Source organism: Stigmatopora nigra, chromosome 17 (genome assembly GCF_051989575.1).
Source record: "Stigmatopora nigra isolate UIUO_SnigA chromosome 17, RoL_Snig_1.1, whole genome shotgun sequence".
Classification (NCBI taxonomy): Eukaryota; Metazoa; Chordata; class Actinopteri; order Syngnathiformes; family Syngnathidae; genus Stigmatopora; species Stigmatopora nigra.
This window is the reverse complement of record NC_135524.1, coordinates 3,872,983-3,891,569: the sequence shown is the minus strand read 5'-3', so window position 1 is coordinate 3,891,569 and position 18,587 is coordinate 3,872,983. Positions and strand designations below refer to the sequence as shown.

The following is an 18,587-nucleotide window of genomic DNA, read 5'->3' as shown; positions in this document are numbered from 1 at the left end:
GGCTCTTGTCACTGCTCATTGTAGCGCTATGTCCCGGTGCACAATATACATACAGTAAGCGTGCGCAGAAAAGCGGAAAGAGCAACAAGACGCCTACTTCTAAGGCTCACGGCCTCCCCAAGCAAGGCATCAAGTGGGCAGGGGCGGCCGGCGTTCTGGGTGGCGCAGGCACCGGGCTGGGCTTTCTTGGCAGGCTCAAGCACGGCTCCAAGGGCCACACCGGCCATAAGGCGGCGTCCACCGAACGCTACGGCCAAAGGTTTAACAACCAGTCGAAGTGGAGAGCTTTTCTGAAAGCGGAGGCGCCAGCCCACATGAGTAATCTATTCTTCACCATGCGACACACACTTAGCTTCCTGACTGGGATCTGCATGGGAAAACTTTGACCTTTATGTCATGAGAAATGCAAATAGAATAAATGGCTGCAAATGATATTCCCTGCTGATTCATCTGATGATAAAAAAAACTCAACCAAAACCACCCAAATAACTGGATTTGACACATACCGTCAATTGCATTTTCTTTTGAATTAGTTTGAAGAAAAAGTCCAACATTTTTAGACACAGAATTTTATTGATCACATTCACTGTCACAGCAAATTATAGTACATTTTAGTGATAGTGTTTCATAGCATCAAGATCACACAAATCACGACTATTCTTCGTCATCTTCTAAACATAGATGGGTTGGGAGGACAAAGCACCTCTTGGGAGTGAGGTAAGCAACTCACCATCTTTTCCACTTTAAACGTGACAGGACAATATGGGCGTGGTGCCGTAACCACGCCCATATTGACGACGTAGAGGAGATAATTGGGTGCATGCGCAGTCACTTTTCCTTTTGGAACGCTGGTTTACTAGCACGCCAAGGAGGTAAGAAATCGAGCATTTCACTGGCCTAAATGCGTTTTTATCACGCGATCGGGGGATTTTTCATCAATCAATTGAGCCCAAAACGCCAACAAATCTTTCCGTTTAATGCTAGGTTTAACACACCGTCGACAATTTAAGTATGTGGGCTTCTTTTCTCGACCGGCTGTGTGCCACATCATGTTACCAGTCAGCATTCGCGTTAGCGTCACGATTTGACTTAAAAAGCATGATCTCAGTTTTCTCTACATTATTGCGTCGTGTAGCAAGACTTTAAATTCAATCAAACAACGCAAGACATCAACCGACCGTTTCCTGGGTAAGTGTTCACTTTCGAATGACATCCAGGGGCACGACTTAGTTCCTGTTGTTTTGTATGTAATCGTTTTCATTCTGAATGCTAAACACCCGTTCCCGATTTGTAATTGTTCTGTTTTCACAAAAGAATTACGTGTATACAAAATTGAAGCTAACTTTCTCCTAGCTCACTGGTGTCAAAGCAGCGGTCCGGGGGCCAAATCTGGCCCACCGTGTCATTTTGTGCGGTCCGAGAAATTAAATCATTATTTCACTTGTATCACAATTTAAATGATTATACATGTATATTATATGACCTCATCTTCCCCTTTTTTAAATCAATAATTGTATTTTTAATCCATTTTTTACTTTTTGTGTTTTTAAGTTTAAAAATGCATATTGTAAAATATAAAAATAAATTTAATTAAAAAAATATTTTCCACGCCAATGTTGAACATTTTCCCCTAAATTTTTTGTTTCCTTTTGAAATGAAAAACAAATTATTTATTATATTATTTTAAGATATTATATTATTTAAAGATATTTTCCCTCATGAAGAAAAAAAGCTCAAACATTTGTTTTAGAGCTATAAAATAAACTGAATACTTGGGGCTTTCGATGCAATTTTTTTTAATCCAATTTAAATAGAAAAAAATCTCTAAATATTTCAAAAATAGTACAGCTCACATGAAATCAAGTTGACCTTATTGCGACCAGTGAACCAAGCCGAGTTTGACACCCTTGTCCTAGCTGTTAACCTCATTCTGTATATTGAATCGCCTTGTCTGGAAAAGGGAAAATAGGACTCGCTAACTTATTTTTATTCTTTATCTTGATTGTTTATTAAAATTCTTTTAATATTTCTCTATCCTATAATTGGTTGGCAACCCCCAAATGCCTTGGTTAAATCAAGTTTTCACTGTTTATCAAGATAAAAACTACTTCCCATTAAAAAAAAAAAAAAAAAAAAAAACTAAGCCTACATGTTGAATCTCCAGGCTGTATATATGCTAACTTGTGCTTTTTTCTCTGTTTAGCACCAAGATGCAGCTTTCTGTGTGCCGAGATGACTCTTGAGGTTACAGAAGGGGAGACTGGGACTGATCAAGGTAAAACTTAACCCCACAAAAAAAAGTAGAATCTCCAGTCTCTATATATTTTAACTTTTGCTATTTTTCTTGCACGCAACAGGCCTGAGGTATCTTGGATGCCCACCTGAAGATGTCCCTCTTGCATCATATGCTGTCTCTGTATTTCTGAAAATCCAAATTCAATAAAAGCTTAAATCATGATGACATTTCACTGGCCATTCATTTCCACAGCTTTTTGACTAGATCTTTAAGGTAAGAAGGTTGTCATTTAATGTTGGAGCAAGAATTCTAAGTGTTGTTTTCCTTCTAATTATATTAGTGTTAATCCTTCTAATTATATTAGTGTTAATCCTCCCCCCCCCCCCAGTTATTTTCTTCAAAATTTTATTTTCCAAGTTTATCCCCACCCAATTTTCTCAAAGATTTATCCACCCTGCTTTTTTCAAATTTTATTTTCTAAGTATTTATCCCCCTCCTAAAAATATATTTTCTAAGTGTTCATCCCCCTTTCAAAGATTTAGTTTCTGCATTTATCCCCCCTTTTTTCAAATTTTATTTACATCTAAGTGTTCCCCCTGCTTTTTGTCAAATTTTTTTCCTTAATGTTTATAGTCCCTGCTTTTGTCATTTTTTTCCCTAAATGTTTATCCTCCTGCTTTTTGTCAATTTTTTTTCTAAGTGTTTATCCCCCTTTTTTATCAATTTTTTTTTCTAAGTGTTTATCCCCCCTTTTTTTGTCAATTTTTTTTCTAAGTATTTATCCCCCCTTTTTTTGTCAATTTTTTTTTCTAAGTGTTTATCCCCCCTTTTTTTGTCAATTTTTTTTTCTAAGTGTTTATCCCCCCTTTTTTTGTCAATTTTTTTTTCTAAGTGTTTATCCCCCCTTTTTTTGTCAATTTTTTTTTCTAAGTGTTTATCCCCCCTTTTTTTGTCAATTTTTTTTCTAAGTGTTTATCCCCCCTTTTTTTGTCAATTTTTTTTTTCTAAGTGTTTATCCCCCCTTTTTTTTGTCAATTTTTTTTTCTAAGTGTTTATCCCCCCTTTTTTTTGTCAAATTTTTTTTCTAAGTGTTTATCCCCCCTTTTTTTGTCAATTTTTTTTTCTAAGTGTTTATCCCCCCTTTTTTTTGTCAATTTTTTTTTCTAAGTGTTTATCCCCCATTTTTTTCTAAGTGTTTTCTGTTAAATGTTTACTTGTAAATAAATTTTTTGAACTTTGATTGTGACTTGCATATTTTGTTAGATAAAGACCAACACATGTAGACATTTCAAAGCTTTTATTTTGAAAAACTTAAATAAAATGAAGTAATTCCTCTAGTCACCAGCAGGAAATCTGGAAAACAGGAAATCAGCTTTTATTTTGAAAAAGTTTGTAGATTGGTTCCCGTTGGTGGTCCAGCATCGTAAAAAATCGAATCTTCTCCACCCTCTGGTGGAGAAGATTCGAAAAATGAAAAAGGGGGGGTTAGTACACAGTTAGTTCAAAAAACAATGAGAAGGGCTCACCTTTTATTTTGAAAAACTTGAAGTAGTTCCTCCTGTCACCAGCAGGAAATCCAGAAAATAAAAGCTCCAGCTTTTATTTTGAAAAAGTTTGTAGATTGGTTCCCGTTGTTGGTCCAGCATCGAAAAAAATCGAATCTTCTCCACCCCCTGGTGGAATTCTGGAAAACAAAAAAAAGGGGGTTAAGGCACAAAGTTAGTTAAAAAACCAATGAGAAGGGCTTACCTTTTATTTTGAAAAACTTCATAAATTGGGGGCTCCTGAGGCTATCTGTTCATAGGCAGAAACCAGGTCCCCTGATGGATTCTGAAAAACAAAAAAAAGGAAGTCAATACAGAGTTAAATATAAAACCATTGAGAAGGGCTCACCTTTTATTTTGAAAAACTTCATAAATTGGGAGTTCCTGAGGCTATCTGTTCATAGGCAGAAACCAGGTCCCTCTGGTGGAATTCTGGCAAACAAAAAAAGGGGGTTAAATAAAAACATTGAGAAGAGCTCACCTTTTATTTTGAAAAACTTCATAGATTAGGGGCTCCTGAGGCTATCTGTTCATAGGCAGAAACCAGGGCCCCCTGGTGGATTCTGGAAAAACATTGGAAAGAGATCACCTTTTATTTTGAAAAACATGGTACACAGGCATGGAATTTTGAAAAATAAAACATTCACAATGTCTTACCTTTTATTTTGCAAAAAAATCTTAGATATGCTCAGGCAGAACAAATCTATGAGTTTTTGCAAAATAAAAGGAAAGACCATGGAAATGTTTTTGGTTTTTCAGGTTTCCTGCCTGTCAAGATAGGCTCAGGCTGGAATTCTGAAAAATAAAACATTCACAATGGCTTACCTTTTATTTTGAAAAGAACTCATAGATATGCTCAGGCAAAACAAATCTATGAGTTTTTGCAAAATAAAAGGCAAGACTCTGGAAATGTTTTTTTGGTTTCCTGCCTGTCAAGATAGGCTCAGGCATGAAACCTGGTCCCCCTTGGCTGGAATTCTGAAAAATAAAAAAACATTCACAAGGTCATACCTATTATTTTGAAAAAACTCAGATATGCTCAGGCAGAACAAATCTATGAGTTTTTGCGAAATAAAAGGCAAGACCCTGGAAATGTTTTTTTGGTTTTTCAGGTTTCCTGCCTGTCAAGATAGGCTCAGGCTGGAATTCTGAAAAATAAAAAAAACATTCACAAGGTCATACCTATTATTTTGAAAAAACTCAGATATGCTCAGGCAGAACAAATCTATGAGTTTTTGCAAAATAAAAGGTAAGACCTTGGAAATGTTATTTTGTTTTTCAGAATTCCAGCCAAGGGGAGCAGGTTTCCTGCCTATGTCGAGATAGGCTCTGGCAGAACAAAATTTGACAAAACTACCTCCTACATTTAGCTTTTTTTTCTATGAAACAGTCTGCTGTAAAGACTAAAACTATCAAGTGGTGGGAAATTTGAAAATGCTGGATAGGGGCTTACAAGGTTAAAATAAATCCTACTTCTGCCTCAAGTTAGTCAATTTTAAATCTGTTAATTCTTAAAAAATAAATATCCAAAGTTTGTTTTACTCTTAAGCTGAGGAAAATATTGTTATGTTTAAATTAGTCAAAAATGACACCTGCACTATTGAATACATGTCTCACTTAGGTTGTCAAAACCACATTTAAAACTAAATAAAAAGGTCCAAGCCCTGAGATCTTTAAGAAAGTTAAGGGGGTAAAGTATATTTATTTAAGTGCATAGTTCTATGACATAGCAGATTAAATTTTTAAATTCAGAATGTGAAAAGCCACATTGAAACTCACAAGAGGGGAGATACTCCTTCACTTGCCACTATAGTATTTTTTTAAATTAAAATCAATACTAAAATCTACTTTACGTTTTTTCATTTATCAAAGCCATGTCTGGTCTGGATTAACCGCGATAATCGAGGGATTACTGTGTATTCCTTACACATCCACTAATGGCATCTGTGTGGGGGGGGATTTATCCACAGGTTTTTGCTATTTAAAAAAACACCAAGTTAGTTAGTGTTTTCATTCCAAATTTGAATGCATCAAGATGAAAAACGAGCCAATTGCGCAAAGCCTTGAATATTAAACGTTGCCGTGTAAATATAACACGGCTAAAGGAAATCGGAACCATTTAAAAATGACTCACTTTGTTATGGCGTCGACAAGCTGCTCCTTTCTGGTCGTTTTGGCCACATTCTTCTTGTTTCCCAGCAGTCGGTGTTCGTTGAGGAACTGAAACACACAAAGGAATGATTTGGTTTTAAACAGAGAGCGATCGGTAACGCAATGTAGCCGATTTGTTTGCAAACATTTTGCTGTCTGCACACACATGGGGCTGCATCACGTCAACGAATCATGCAAGCGTCAGAAATCGCTCTTAAGGCGAGAACTGGGGCTTCGAAATCCCCAAACGACAACAAACCGAAAGTTATGCATCGTCCAGTGAGAAGTTTGTCGGGCTTTCTTCGGCAAATCGTCACTTTTGCGGGGCTCTGCAGTGCACGCACGCACATACGCCTTTCCTGCTTCCTGGTCTATCAGCCATTGCAGCGTCTGACGTCGGCTATTTGAACTCTGGCCTCGGCCACGCCTATTAAAAAAAAGGACACATAAAATGTATATATTTTTTTCATAATAACGTGCATTAGTCAGTATATGTTTGGGTGGAGGGGCTGTAAATGCTTTTTGGTTGGACTTTAATACTTAAAAGAAAGATACATTGTTTTCATCATAACACGCATTAGTCAATGGGTGCGGCGAGGGCGGGGCTGTAAATACGCGTTGATCGGGCTTTCATACTTCAAAAAATACCAAGTATTCATCCTAACGTCCGTAGGGGAAGCTGTAAATACTTTTTGGTTGGGCTTTAATCCTTTAAAACACAGTAGTATTGCACATTATGAACATTGTGATGACATGCACTTTGGTGTTTGTTTTTTACTTCATACCTGTCAACCTCTGCCGATAACTGCCCTTATAAATGATTATGATTACGCGTAAAACCCCCCAAAAACCGTACAAACACCGCACGACGCATGTTTACTCGCGGTAACTCGTTTCTTACTATTCTGGCTCCTCCATGCTTGCTTCCACGATATTTACGCTATGTATATATACGCATGCGCATGTCATCCTTTATCGATATTGCCGCACGCACCGCTAAAAATACATACGATTGGGGATCATTTTTGCTGGTACTATACCGTGACAATGGTAACAATCGATGACAGTAGCGTCGTTGGCTACCAGCCTACGAGAATATCTGTATTTTAGCCAAAACGGTCTTGTTGAGATCGGTTTTCATAAATATTGGCGATTTTTATTTGTATTTCCCCCTTACAAAAGTCGGTGTACGGCGTACATGATTTGAAATGGTAAAAAAACGTATTAAGTACGTGTAATACGTACAAGTTGACAGATATGCAGTAGAGTAGAGTAGAGTCGAGGGAGGAAGGGATGGATGAGGGAGGGGACAAGCCAATGATAAAACCTTCTTCCCCTTCCGATTACCCGGGTCGACAGCGTTTCTTCCCCATAACAGCGATCAAAATATAACGGTTCTCGAAAGGGATACGCTTTTTACAGAGTCGGAGAAACTGTATTTTTTGCCCTTCCTTAAAGTGGTGTTTTTCCATAACACGCCTTTTGTGGCGATCGCGTTTCAATCGCACTTTACATTTTTCTAGCGTTCCGGGTAGGCGCGCGCGCCATCCTAATTAGCTTACCGGCTACTAGAACGTCTTTCTTCCAAAGAGATCTGACAAGTGCACCTGCGGTAAGTGGATTTTTTTTCCCGTAGCGTCATATTCAAAGTGGATAGTCTTTGTTTTCTTCGTCAGGGACTCGTTTTTCAGATCTAATGCTGGTTAGGGTTCATGGTGGGTGTTGGCTAACTATTAGCTGATGTCGCTGTATAGATGCTGAAATTTCAATGACGAGATAGTTTGAATGAATTGTGGGCTTCATCTTACTACGATGACTAATGTCGCGTGGATTAGAGGAAGAGGAGTGGGGTATTGTTTGTGTTTTGACTACAAAAAAAGTGGTCATGAAGCCATTTTTGCGACACAATAGAAGAGTCGTGACCATCTGTCCGGCACTTGGCAACCATCGAATGCGCCATTTCCGGCAATAATAATACATGATCTAATGCGTCAAATTGTAAATAATGAAGCCCAGGCTACAATTGTGGTTCATTCACGTGTAAAAGACGCGTCTGTCGCGATTAAACAAGCTCCGATGTGGTTGTATGAATGGATGATCACACCACGTGCGCCAGGAGGAAATGTCCCCGTTCATAAATGTCGCTTTTCGGCTGCCATCGCGCAAAAACAAACGATTCAACTAAATGTTAATGCCGAGTTGTTATAGTCTATGTTAGTATTAGACGTATAGGCTTGTCCAAGTGAATTTTGTGTTGCCAATAATAGTACGCGTCCTAAATGTAACTCATCTTTGGGTAGCCTGGAATAAACACGCTATATTTTGAGTATATCAAACATCATGAAACCAATGTGCTACTTTGTAGTTTAATACGGATCTAAATAGATGTCAGGTGTAAGACCCAGTTTAGATGAATAGGAATTATGTTGCTATTAGTGGATCCAAAATATGATCCTTCATCAGTATTCTAATGAAAATATGGTTTTATTTTTTGCAGGATGTTCCACGGCTCATCTGCTGCTGTTACTGTTGCACAATGGCCACATCTTTGTATTGCAAATTAGCTCAAATCCAAAGAAACTATAAACTGTTTACATTAGTTGAAGGATAACAATAAGCCCCCTCAATTGGCACACTAGTTTTTTTTGCCAGTTCCTGATACGTCCTGCTAAGCAGGAGGGAATTATATAAGATATTTATTTGCAGTAATAGTCCTGTATGATAGCAGTATCCTTATTTTTTTAAATTAATCAGCAGTCATGGTTTCGACAACGACAACAGTGACTGCAATTGTGGTTGCCGCCACATTAGCACAACAAGGCCCTTTGACAGATTACCTTTGGCTGTTGATCATTGGCTTCATCATCGCCTTCATTTTGGCCTTCTCGGTGGGCGCCAATGACGTGGCCAACTCCTTCGGCACGGCGGTGGGTTCAGGGGTTGTCACCCTCAAGCAGGCTTGCATCCTAGCCACCGTCTTCGAGACACTGGGCTCGGTGCTCCTTGGCGCCAAAGTTAGCGAGACCATCCGCAAGGGCATCATCGACGTAAACATGTACAATGCTTCTGAACAATCTGTGTTGATGGCCGGATCCATCAGCGCCATGTTTGGTGAGTCACAGTGCTTAGGTTGTTCTTTTCCAAGTAGACATGGAGTGACCCATTTTGCGGATTGTCTTCAGGTTCTGCCGTTTGGCAACTGGCCGCCTCCTTCCTTAGGTTGCCCATTTCTGGAACTCACTGTATTGTCGGCGCCACCATCGGCTTTTCTTTGGTAGCCAAAGGTCAAGAGGGCGTCCGTTGGCTTCAGCTTCTTCGAATTGGTATGTTATGAATTAATTCTTGCTAACTTGGCCAGTGTATTATCAGCAAAATGATAGAAAATCACCTACAAAACAAACAAAAAAACTCATTAGTTGTCATTGACAGTGATGCAATACAAACTATTGTAGCTAGTAAACACAACTACTGTAGTATGTAATGTTAGCACAATATATATGGGATCATTAAGAAGCATTTAATCAAATGATAAATATATGTGCTTATATACAAAGATTATACAGGACATGAGAATCTTAGTAGTGAACTTAGGAGAGTTATTTGCATATGTTTGGCATTACTGTGTCAATTCTTGAACTACGTCATTATGTGCAATTAACATGCGGAAGAAGGTGTCTTAAAATGCATTCCACATGGTTGAACAGGAATCTTGTAATTGCCAATTCCAGCGAAGTTTGATTAAGAAGGCTGAATGGAAATTTTACATTGATGTACTATAACATTGCCACAATACTATTTCTTTTTAACCCCATTGTAACTGCTCCCTTTTGGTTTATTTGCAGTTGCATCCTGGTTTCTGAGTCCTCTCTTGTCTGGCATGATGTCTGCTGTGGTTTTCTACTTTGTGCGCGTGTTCATCCTGCACAAGGTAAATTAAAATTGGGTCTGTGTAATATTATTAATTTAGTTGACGCTGCTAATTTTTTTTTTCCTGCAGAAAGACCCGGTGCCAAACGGATTGAAAGCCCTGCCTGTTTTTTACGCCATAACCATGGGCATCAACTTCTTTTCCATTATGTTCACCGGAGCACCAAGTGAGTCTCGCCTTTCTCTCCATTGCCGTCCTTTGGCCACAGCTTAAAAATAAACCACTGGCTGCCACACTGGGGGCTGCACAAAGCCCCCGCGTATTCCAGACTCCGCCAGACTGTTTGTGCTTACAAATGTATATTTGAACATGTTTTTTTGGGGCTCTTTTGGTGGCGTGTGGTTGCAAGTGGGTGATGGGCGGAAAGAAAATGTTAAAAGTGGTGCGCAACAGGCAGACAGACGGAAATAAGAATTTACTTTAAGTCTTGACGTCACTGTCTGTGGCCTTTAGACGAGGGAAAGAGAAGTAACATAACAAGGGTTTGTTTTTTCGGTACTTGCAATAAGGCCTGTAGTTTTTGACGTCTTAAATTACTTTTTCTTAATACTCTATTGGCAAATCATCTGTAAGGTCTCCTCGGGGTTTGTCAATGATTTCCAATTGGATCTCAAACGCATCATCTATTAGACGAGGAGCTCCAAACGCCAGTAAACAAATCCTCTTTTTGCACAGCAGACAAAGTCAGCCTGCGTCTGGGTCAGTGGCATTGTGAGGGTACAATTAAACCCTCGCGCCAGCCTCCATTGATGGAGGCTCAATGTGTATTTGGCCGGACGAGGATTTTCTGCCTGGTTTACTCTGAAAAACTAACACCGCTTGCCGTTTGTCACCATTGTGACACGAGCACAGTGACCTTACCCTGACTAATTTGGGGGTTTTGGATATATTTGTCACCTTTTTAGGAGTCTAGTGCTTATTTTGGAAAATTCGGGTCAAGTCGACCACATTTCCATAAACTATCACTTGTGTAATTAAAGTTGGCGGCTGACTGAGGAAAAACCAGCACACCACGCCATTGTGCGGGGGGGTTTTCACAGACGGGGTGCGGACACTGACGTGGTTGAAATTTCATTTCCTGCACAGTCCTGCTTAATAGTTGCGGCCAAGTTGTTTTGCAGGACGCCCGTCACTGAGTCACCGTGACACACGTTGGTCAAAGTCAATATCACTCAGCCCACGAGCACTTTTTTTGCTCCGCACGAATCCCGCCAAGGGCAGCGAGTTCGGCTATCCGCAAGTCGGTTAGCCTCCTCGTGTTACATAACAGAGTAAACAGCAGTGGGTTGCTCTCATGGGACCATCGGGGCAGACTCTGCCCTTAAACGCATGTCCCTTACTTTTTGTTTGCATTTTCCAGCGGGCAAAGATGTCCGCTCTCACCCCTGAGGAAATGGGAGTCGTTAATTTGACGACGCGCTGCATTGCGCCCATGTCAGCTGCACTAGAGTATGCCGCAGTGTTGGCATCAAGTTGCTTTTTATCGCCATGTCGCTTGCTCCCGGTGGAATTGATGCCACCTTTTAAGGAAGTACTCTGTGTCCTCTTGTTAGGGGTCATGTTAACTTTGGTTGTTCAGTATTTTTTTTGGGTTGGTTATGTAAGTATCACATCAGAGGGGTGTGTATGTTTAACTAGAAGTGCATAACAAGGTTGTTGTGTTAATATTTACATATGGAGCATGACGAAAGCTTGTGGCCTCTTGTCTATCTTCATGACTTTGTTCCAATCATGTTTGCCATAGTAAAGGTGGGCCTTAAGTTTATTTGGCGTAGTGCACTTAGTTAGCTTAATGGCATCTTTTTTAAAAAAAAATTTTAGATTATATAATTTTATTTATCTCATATTTGGGAAATTTTACTGTATCAGTAGCAAGAGGGTGAGAATATAGACCAATTTTAGATTAACTGTTATGCTAAAAGATGGATGGTAGACAGCCTTCTTGGTTAAAATGAATTGGAGGCCGATTACAGCCAAAGGTTCAATTCATTAAAAATAATGGTGCCCGCTGCATGTTAGTTTAAATACCTTTTTTTTCTCCTCTCTCCATTTGTGTCTTTTTCCTTGCCTCCGTCGTCCTCCAGTGCTGGGATTCGACAAGATCCCCTGGTGGGGCGTTCTTCTCATCTCGCTGGGCTGCGCACTCCTGACGGCCTTGGTGGTCTGGTTCATCGTCTGTCCGCGCCTGAAGAAAAAGATTGAACGTGAGTTTTAATTTTTTTGCATGACACAAACATAAAACATAAAGTGCTGTCATAATATAATGATATACAGCCAAAACAACCGATTTTATATTGATTATCATTACATAATTACATTAGCACAAGTCTTGAAGTATATTTGAACGTGATTGATTACATTTCAACCAATGATTTAAGAGGACTACCTAAAATAAGTTTGTGAATGGTAAGGGTTTGACACCACATTTGCGAGGCACATGACATGTGGTGCGCTGGTTATAGCTTCCTTCAGCTCCGGTTCGGACTGGTTGAGATGACGCAATGAGGCCAACTACTCCAAATATTGGCAGTCGGAATCCAGTCTCCAACAGAAAAGCACAAGCTGTTGTCTAATCTGGCACTTTGAACATTTAATGCCTACCGAATTTTTGCATGTACTTACATTTTTTTCCCCCCAAGTCAAATCTTTTATTTTTAAGTTAAACCCTATTTATCTTCTTAGGATAAACTCATTTAAATTAAAGTACACTGCCTTCCAATTAAAATAATCTAATTCCATAGCTGAAGAATGAAATTAATCTAACTGAACTTTTCCTCTCACTAGGGGATATCAAATCTGCCAGCCCCTCCGAAAGCCCCCTGATGGAGAAAAGTGAGCCCAGAGAACCCCACTGTCCTATCCTCAAACAGAGCGACAAAGCAGCACCGAGCGCGCCCGACCAAAGCCCGGTAGACTCGCCTGTTTCCGAGGAGCGTCACGTGGCGTTCGACATCGGGGACGACGACGAGGGTGAGGCTGTCAAGGAACGCAAGGTGGCTTTCAACATCGGCGATCCGGATGAGACGGAGTGCAACAATGCAAATGGTGGTGAGTAGGAGCCATTAGATGTGGCACTTTGTCGATCTTTGGATGACATACAATTCAAAGTCTTTTCCATCTGTTTAGTAGAGAAAAAGGAAAGAAAATGTCAGGGATAATTCACTTGTATTTTCATTGTTTTATCGCTCAGCTCTACTTGACAGATTATGTTTTTATGTCACCTATTTTTGCCAGGTTTGCAATACTGTGAAACATTCTTGTATATCTACAAACTATAAATCGTTGAACTACTTAACTTGTTTCTCTGTGCAGTCTCCAAGCACGCCATCAACGGTTCGGCCAGCGGACCACACCAGGTCCAAGTCCAATTCAACCAGCGGCCAGGCCCCGGGCCCATCCCCATCCCCAGCCACGGTTACAATACATACCACACAGTCCACAAGGACTCGGGCCTGTACAAAGACCTACTACACAAGCTCCACCTGGCCAAAGTGGGCGACTGCATGGGCGAAGGCGGCGAGCGGCCCATCCGCCGCAACAACAGCTACACCTCCTACACCATGGCCATCATCGGCATGCACGCCGACTTCAAGCACAAAGACGGCGAGCTCCAGGAGGGAGCTCCCGGACAGGGCCAGGACAGAAAGCGTGTGCGCATGGACAGTTACACAAGTTACTGCAACGCGGTGGCCGAGCACGCCGCGCCACAGGGCCTGGCTGCCACCGATGCGACACTAGAGGCGGGCAAGGAGGACACGGGCAGCACACAGGGCTCCCTGGACGAGGACGGGCCAGACGCCGACAAGCCAGAAGTGTCCACGCTCTTCCAGTTTCTCCAAATCCTCACCGCTTGTTTCGGCTCTTTTGCTCACGGGGGGAACGACGTTAGGTTTGTTAAACGGCCGCCATGGCAACGTCTCTGACCGATGCTAACCCTTGCGTTTTTTTTGTCTGGTATAGCAATGCCATTGGTCCGCTGGTGGCACTCTGGTTGGTGTATGACAGCGGCAGTGTTACGTCCGAAGAAGCCACGCCTATCTGGCTTCTGCTCTATGGAGGCTTGGGAATCTGCGTCGGCCTCTGGGTGTGGGGTCGCAGAGTTATACAGACCATGGGGAGAGACCTCACGCCCATCACCCCATCAAGGTAGGGGGTCAAGCCTAACTTTTCTCAACAAATCTGTGGAAAAAAAGGAAATAAATTAGTTGAAATAAGTATTGACATTTTAAATGAACACATGAAATTGCACCTTGATAATATATTACAAACAAGCTTAAATAATTTTAAGCCTTTATTAGAGTAAATATTAGTTTGAAAAAATTTTACATTGAATGGATGTCCAATGTTAAGTTTACGCTTTGATCCACAGCGGTTTCAGCATCGAGTTGGCGTCGGCGGTGACTGTGGTGGTCGCCTCCAACATCGGTCTTCCCGTTTCCACCACCCACTGCAAGGTAAGTCGACGAATTGCATTAACGGGAAGCTCGACGAGGGTCTCACCTACAATTTTGTCTTAGGTGGGTTCTGTGGTGGCTGTTGGCTGGCTGCGCTCCAGGAAGGCAGTGGACTGGCGTCTCTTCCGCAACATCTTTGTGGCCTGGTTTGTCACCGTGCCCATCTCGGGTCTGATCAGCGCTGCCATCATGGCCATCTTCATCTACGCCCTCAAACATGTCCCTTGAAAGACTTACCCACTCTCGCAGGGGAACAGAGCAGACTGCCGCTCCGGCGTATGCCCGGAGGAGTTGGGCGAGGTTCGTATATAACTTACCTCTGGTCGGGGAGGAGGGCGGCAGGGAGAGTTTAAAAATTAAAATAAAATCTAGCGCTCTTTTTAGGACCTTTCTTGTTCGCGGCTGCATCATGTCAACGGCCTACAAATGTATTGCTTCTTTCCCTCAGGCCTACCTTAGAGAACATCTACAATTCTTTGTTTTACAGTTCTGTAAATATGTGTGATTTTTTTTTTTTTTTTAGGTATAAGAACAATTAAAATGCAGTATACTTACCAATGTAACTTTCTTGTTGGTGGATGTTAATGCAGAAGTTATTTTTAAACTGGAAACAAGGTTGTTGCTGTGTAAGGAGGAAGGATTCTTTCTGCCCTACTTTCACTTGATGTTAGTCAGGCCACTGTCATATCATTGGGAAAAAGTTACAAATTCGTTAAAGTGAGAAATATGTACTTTAAAATCAAGTAAAAATTGACTTACTGTCAAATGCAAAGTCTTACTGTTTTCCTCTCCAACGTAGGTGAAAAAGTACAAACCAGGTTGAAGCATTTAAGCGTTGAGGTGACAAATGAAGCGCTTTGTGTGTTCTTAAAGTGTGGCATGTTAAGTTTTTGCAGACTTACCATGTAACGGTGCAGCTGTGTATTAAAACCTTAAATTATAACGTTACTTGAACCGTGTGTCAAAAGAAGAATGTGCTATACTTAATCCTGCTTTAGCTTGATGCTACCTACCTACTCTCAGTTCAAACTTCAACTCCTCCTGAAAAACAGTTACATTTTATTATTCTGTGATTAATTCTATGTGGATTTAAGAACTACAATGTTTCTTTTTTCTCTCCCTCATCTGTACCACTGTATAAAAAATCACGCTTTAGTTGCCTTAAAATGTTTTCTTTGCCTTTAGTTACCAAAGAATTGTTTTTAATTTAAATAAATGAACATGATATAATACGACAGAACCTATTATGGATGGAAAAAGAACTATTTTGTTTAAGTTGGACAATAAAAGTTGAATTCTGAGTGGAAATTTGGGAACTTTGAATATTTTATTCCACCTTAAGAACAAAATTACCAGTTGTACTTTAGTTCAAATGCAAGTACACAAAATGTGCGTTTTTTAAATCTTAAATTTAACTCTAGCATACATGAGTAAGTGTTACCACGCTGTAAAAAGTGCTTCCATACTCTTGTCTTCTCACTGAAGTGCGTCTGTTAAGCGGGGAAAAACAAAAAGGAAAAAAAAAACAGTTACATTTGAAGTATCGCAATTTACATCTTCCCTTTTTTGGATTAGCACTGATCTAACAGGTTTCACACAAATAAATACAAGTGGTTAAATGGGTGGGCCTAATTGGCAGCGCACTTCTAAAACTGTAACATCACTTAACATAGTTTAAATCTAAAACATTTAGCACTACTTTTCATGCACATATTATAATTAATTTAAAAAAAAATTTATTTTTAAGGGGTATTTATGATGTCCAGGGGTCATTTGCCCATCCCTGTCAGAATTGATTGGGCATTCCATTCAATCTGCCCTATGCTTGTGTTGGGGTCTTATGGGCCAAGGCCTATAAAAAGCATTGGGAGTATTTATTTTGAGCCATATTATGTAAGGGGATATTTAGTGTAAATGGTTTGCATGGGGAAATAAAAATAAAAATAAAACTACAGTTGACAGGGGGTACTTGAGGTGGGTATTATATAATCAAATCTGAATTTTTACCAAGGGGAGATTGTTTAGAAGTTTAGGGACTGGTATATTTGGGGGTTTTAAACATTTTCAAGCACTCATTGGAAAAGTACAATTACTCCTATAGGGCATATTTTAGTAGTTAGTGCAAGGGTGATTTTTAATGTGAAAGGCTGTAAAAATAACCTGCAACTATGCTGACATTTTGCAGTCATTGATAGCGAATGGGTACAGAGTGTGTATGGAAACAATGTGATTACATACCTTGTTCCTTGGTCGAATGCTTGCGGTCATCTTCTGTGTAAACAGAGGCAAAAAACACATGATTAGCTCAAGTAAAATGTAGTACACACATGATGCCATCTACAGGATTTTTCTTAAATTATTATTATTAAAGCACATCTTGTTACGAGTAGCTGTGTTAAATTGTACTGTGTTATTTGGCTATGGAGTCTTAACTGTTTTATATTTTTAACAGAATGCCTTGTTAAAAATAAACAATAAATTAATCTAAAAAAAATGTTGCATTTTGTCATTAGGAGAAAAAAATAATTGCAATTTTTGTCAATAAATCATATTATTTGCACTTTTTCTTACCTAAAGTTCTGCCCGGCTGTGTCGTTGATGACTTTTGCTGCTGTTCTAAAAAGGCCCAAAAAGACACAAAGCATTACATCATTTTTCATAAAAATAAAATAAGATTTTTTTTACTCTCACCATCTGCCAGCATCACCTCCGCGGACTGACATGTTGCACCTGTGCCAAAACACAGCAAGGCCGTGTGAAATTCCACACGGGTGCTGAGAAAATGGCACCAAACGGGCCGAGACGCCACCTACGGGTGGTCGACGCGCTCACCCTTCTCAGCGGCCGCTGCATTTGAAGAACTGGGCCCTCCTTCTGCGGGGCGATTGTGGGATGTGTTATGTCATGGAGGAAAACGCCATACGTGTTGCTCTCACCTTCTGCATCGTTTAAGAGCTCCACTTGCACTTCCTCTGCAAGGAAGAAAAACAAATATTATGTTATGTCATGTTATACCTCTATTAAGTCAAATATGTAGTTTTTGTTGAGATTGAGTCTACCTGATTCCTCACTGGATGAATCCTCACTCTTCACCTTCACTGTGGCAAAATAAAAAAATAAAAAACAATATTAATAATCACATGATCACACCAATTTAGTTAATAGATTGCTGTAAATTTAAATGAATTTTCAAGGCTCCACTTACCAAGGTAACGTGGGTCCTCAACTAGAAAACAAAAGTAACGTTAGTTCAACACATTCTTATGAGTGACATTGCAGTGTGCGTTATATAGAAAAAAAACAATAAAAAGGTACCGTTTATCTGGATGGCTTCGTCCTTCTGAGCAGCCTCGAACTCTAGCTGATCTGGGCCAAGATGGACAAACAGTCATGCAAACCAGCATAACCAGCATACACACATAGTAGCATACACACATAGTAGTTAATACATTTAACTCAATTGCCATTTTTTTACAATAACTTTACATTGTGTTACAAGGGCTGCCCCATGATTCCAAATTTTAATGGAGATTATTCATGATCACACCGCCATGCAAACAAAACCATGAGAATAGAAATATGTAGAATATCAAGTAGAAAATAAGTCATACCAGTCAATTCTTAGGTCTAATACCGTCAGGAAATATAGTCCTAATGCACTTGTAAGACTACTTTTAGCCAACATAGAGTATAATATATATTAGTAGAGACTAAGAATATCCTAGAATAAAAAAAATGATGAAAAAACTTGGCCAATGAGAATTTTAGGACAAAATAATTGGATATAAAACAAAAGTAGTTTCATCATTTGGATAAATTACCTGTTTTCTGCAGTTCTGTCAGACCATCTGCAAAATAATAAAAAAACATGGTGATTTTTGTGTAGTTGTTGTTGTTGTTGTTGTAAGAAGTGCTCACCATATTCAGTCTTTTCTTCCTTTTCGGCCGTTTGCAGGGATGCTGAAAAAGCTAAAAAAAAAAAACAAATAGATTCAGATGAATGACAAGTTCAATTGAGAATAAACAAGTGAATGAAAATCTCACCGGAGTGAAGAGTCGACGCAACAAGGACGGCAAAAATCCCAACTAGAAACTTCATCTTGCCTATAGTACTTGTGTGGTGTCCAAAACGGGCACCCGTGCTCTTTATGTCCTGCCATGGGCCATCACATGTCCCACTTGGATTCTGGTACCATTGTTCTACCTGAGTCACATTGGCATAACAAACTGCTCCTTATTCGGAGCCTCAATGGACAGCCATTGTTTGCTCTTCC

The 18,587-nt window shown here is 39.9% G+C and overlaps 2 protein-coding genes and 3 long non-coding RNA genes across 9 annotated transcripts; 2 read left to right on the top strand and 3 right to left on the bottom strand.

Moving 5' to 3' along the window:
• Window positions 1-781: 781 nt before the first annotated feature.
• LOC144210732 (uncharacterized) lies at window positions 782-2,458 on the top strand. Its single transcript, XR_013329445.1, has 3 exons — window positions 782-872; window positions 2,204-2,275; window positions 2,358-2,458. It is a non-coding gene; the product is annotated as an uncharacterized LOC144210732 (long non-coding RNA).
• Window positions 2,459-3,518: 1,060 nt separating this feature from the next.
• On the bottom strand, window positions 3,519-8,331 carry LOC144210208 (uncharacterized). 3 transcript variants are annotated; one of them, XR_013329329.1, is made up of 7 exons: window positions 7,177-8,331; window positions 6,191-6,358; window positions 5,915-6,000; window positions 4,130-4,758; window positions 3,986-4,066; window positions 3,763-3,920; window positions 3,519-3,685 (listed from the first exon to the last, which is right to left on the bottom strand). It is a non-coding gene; the product is annotated as an uncharacterized LOC144210208 (long non-coding RNA). The 3 variants fall into 3 exon arrangements; XR_013329330.1 differs by having other exon boundaries at window positions 7,494-8,331; XR_013329331.1 differs by lacking the exon at window positions 7,177-8,331 and adding an exon at window positions 6,833-7,162.
• LOC144210206 (sodium-dependent phosphate transporter 1-B-like) lies at window positions 7,215-14,867 on the top strand. Its single transcript, XM_077736724.1, has 11 exons — window positions 7,215-7,543; window positions 8,429-9,042; window positions 9,114-9,254; window positions 9,774-9,859; window positions 9,929-10,025; window positions 11,944-12,063; window positions 12,644-12,907; window positions 13,172-13,748; window positions 13,820-14,005; window positions 14,229-14,313; window positions 14,377-14,867. Exons 2-11 carry the CDS (start codon window positions 8,691-8,693, stop codon window positions 14,539-14,541), a joined length of 2,073 nt encoding a protein of 690 aa, XP_077592850.1. The 5' UTR covers window positions 7,215-7,543; window positions 8,429-8,690; the 3' UTR covers window positions 14,542-14,867.
• On the bottom strand, window positions 8,342-14,033 carry LOC144210209 (uncharacterized). Its single transcript, XR_013329332.1, has 4 exons — window positions 13,156-14,033; window positions 12,779-12,977; window positions 11,888-12,044; window positions 8,342-9,319 (listed from the first exon to the last, which is right to left on the bottom strand). It is a non-coding gene; the product is annotated as an uncharacterized LOC144210209 (long non-coding RNA).
• LOC144210207 (uncharacterized) lies at window positions 14,180-18,469 on the bottom strand. Of its 3 annotated transcripts, XR_013329328.1 has the most exons (14): window positions 18,358-18,469; window positions 18,232-18,282; window positions 18,135-18,161; window positions 17,629-17,679; window positions 17,519-17,539; window positions 17,373-17,411; window positions 17,250-17,285; window positions 17,146-17,187; window positions 17,005-17,043; window positions 16,885-16,929; window positions 16,552-16,584; window positions 15,780-15,803; window positions 14,869-14,992; window positions 14,180-14,306 (listed from the first exon to the last, which is right to left on the bottom strand). XR_013329328.1 is itself a non-coding variant. In XM_077736726.1 (13 exons), the coding sequence occupies exons 1-12, from the start codon at window positions 18,410-18,412 to the stop codon at window positions 15,790-15,792; spliced, it is 453 nt and encodes a 150-aa protein (XP_077592852.1). In that variant the 5' UTR covers window positions 18,413-18,469; the 3' UTR covers window positions 15,224-15,354; window positions 15,780-15,789. The 3 variants fall into 3 exon arrangements, 2 of the variants coding, with proteins under 2 accessions (XP_077592852.1, XP_077592851.1); XM_077736726.1 differs by lacking the exons at window positions 14,180-14,306; window positions 14,869-14,992 and adding an exon at window positions 15,224-15,354; XM_077736725.1 differs by lacking the exons at window positions 14,180-14,306; window positions 14,869-14,992 and having other exon boundaries at window positions 15,616-15,803.
• Between the last annotated feature and the right edge of the window lie 118 nt (window positions 18,470-18,587).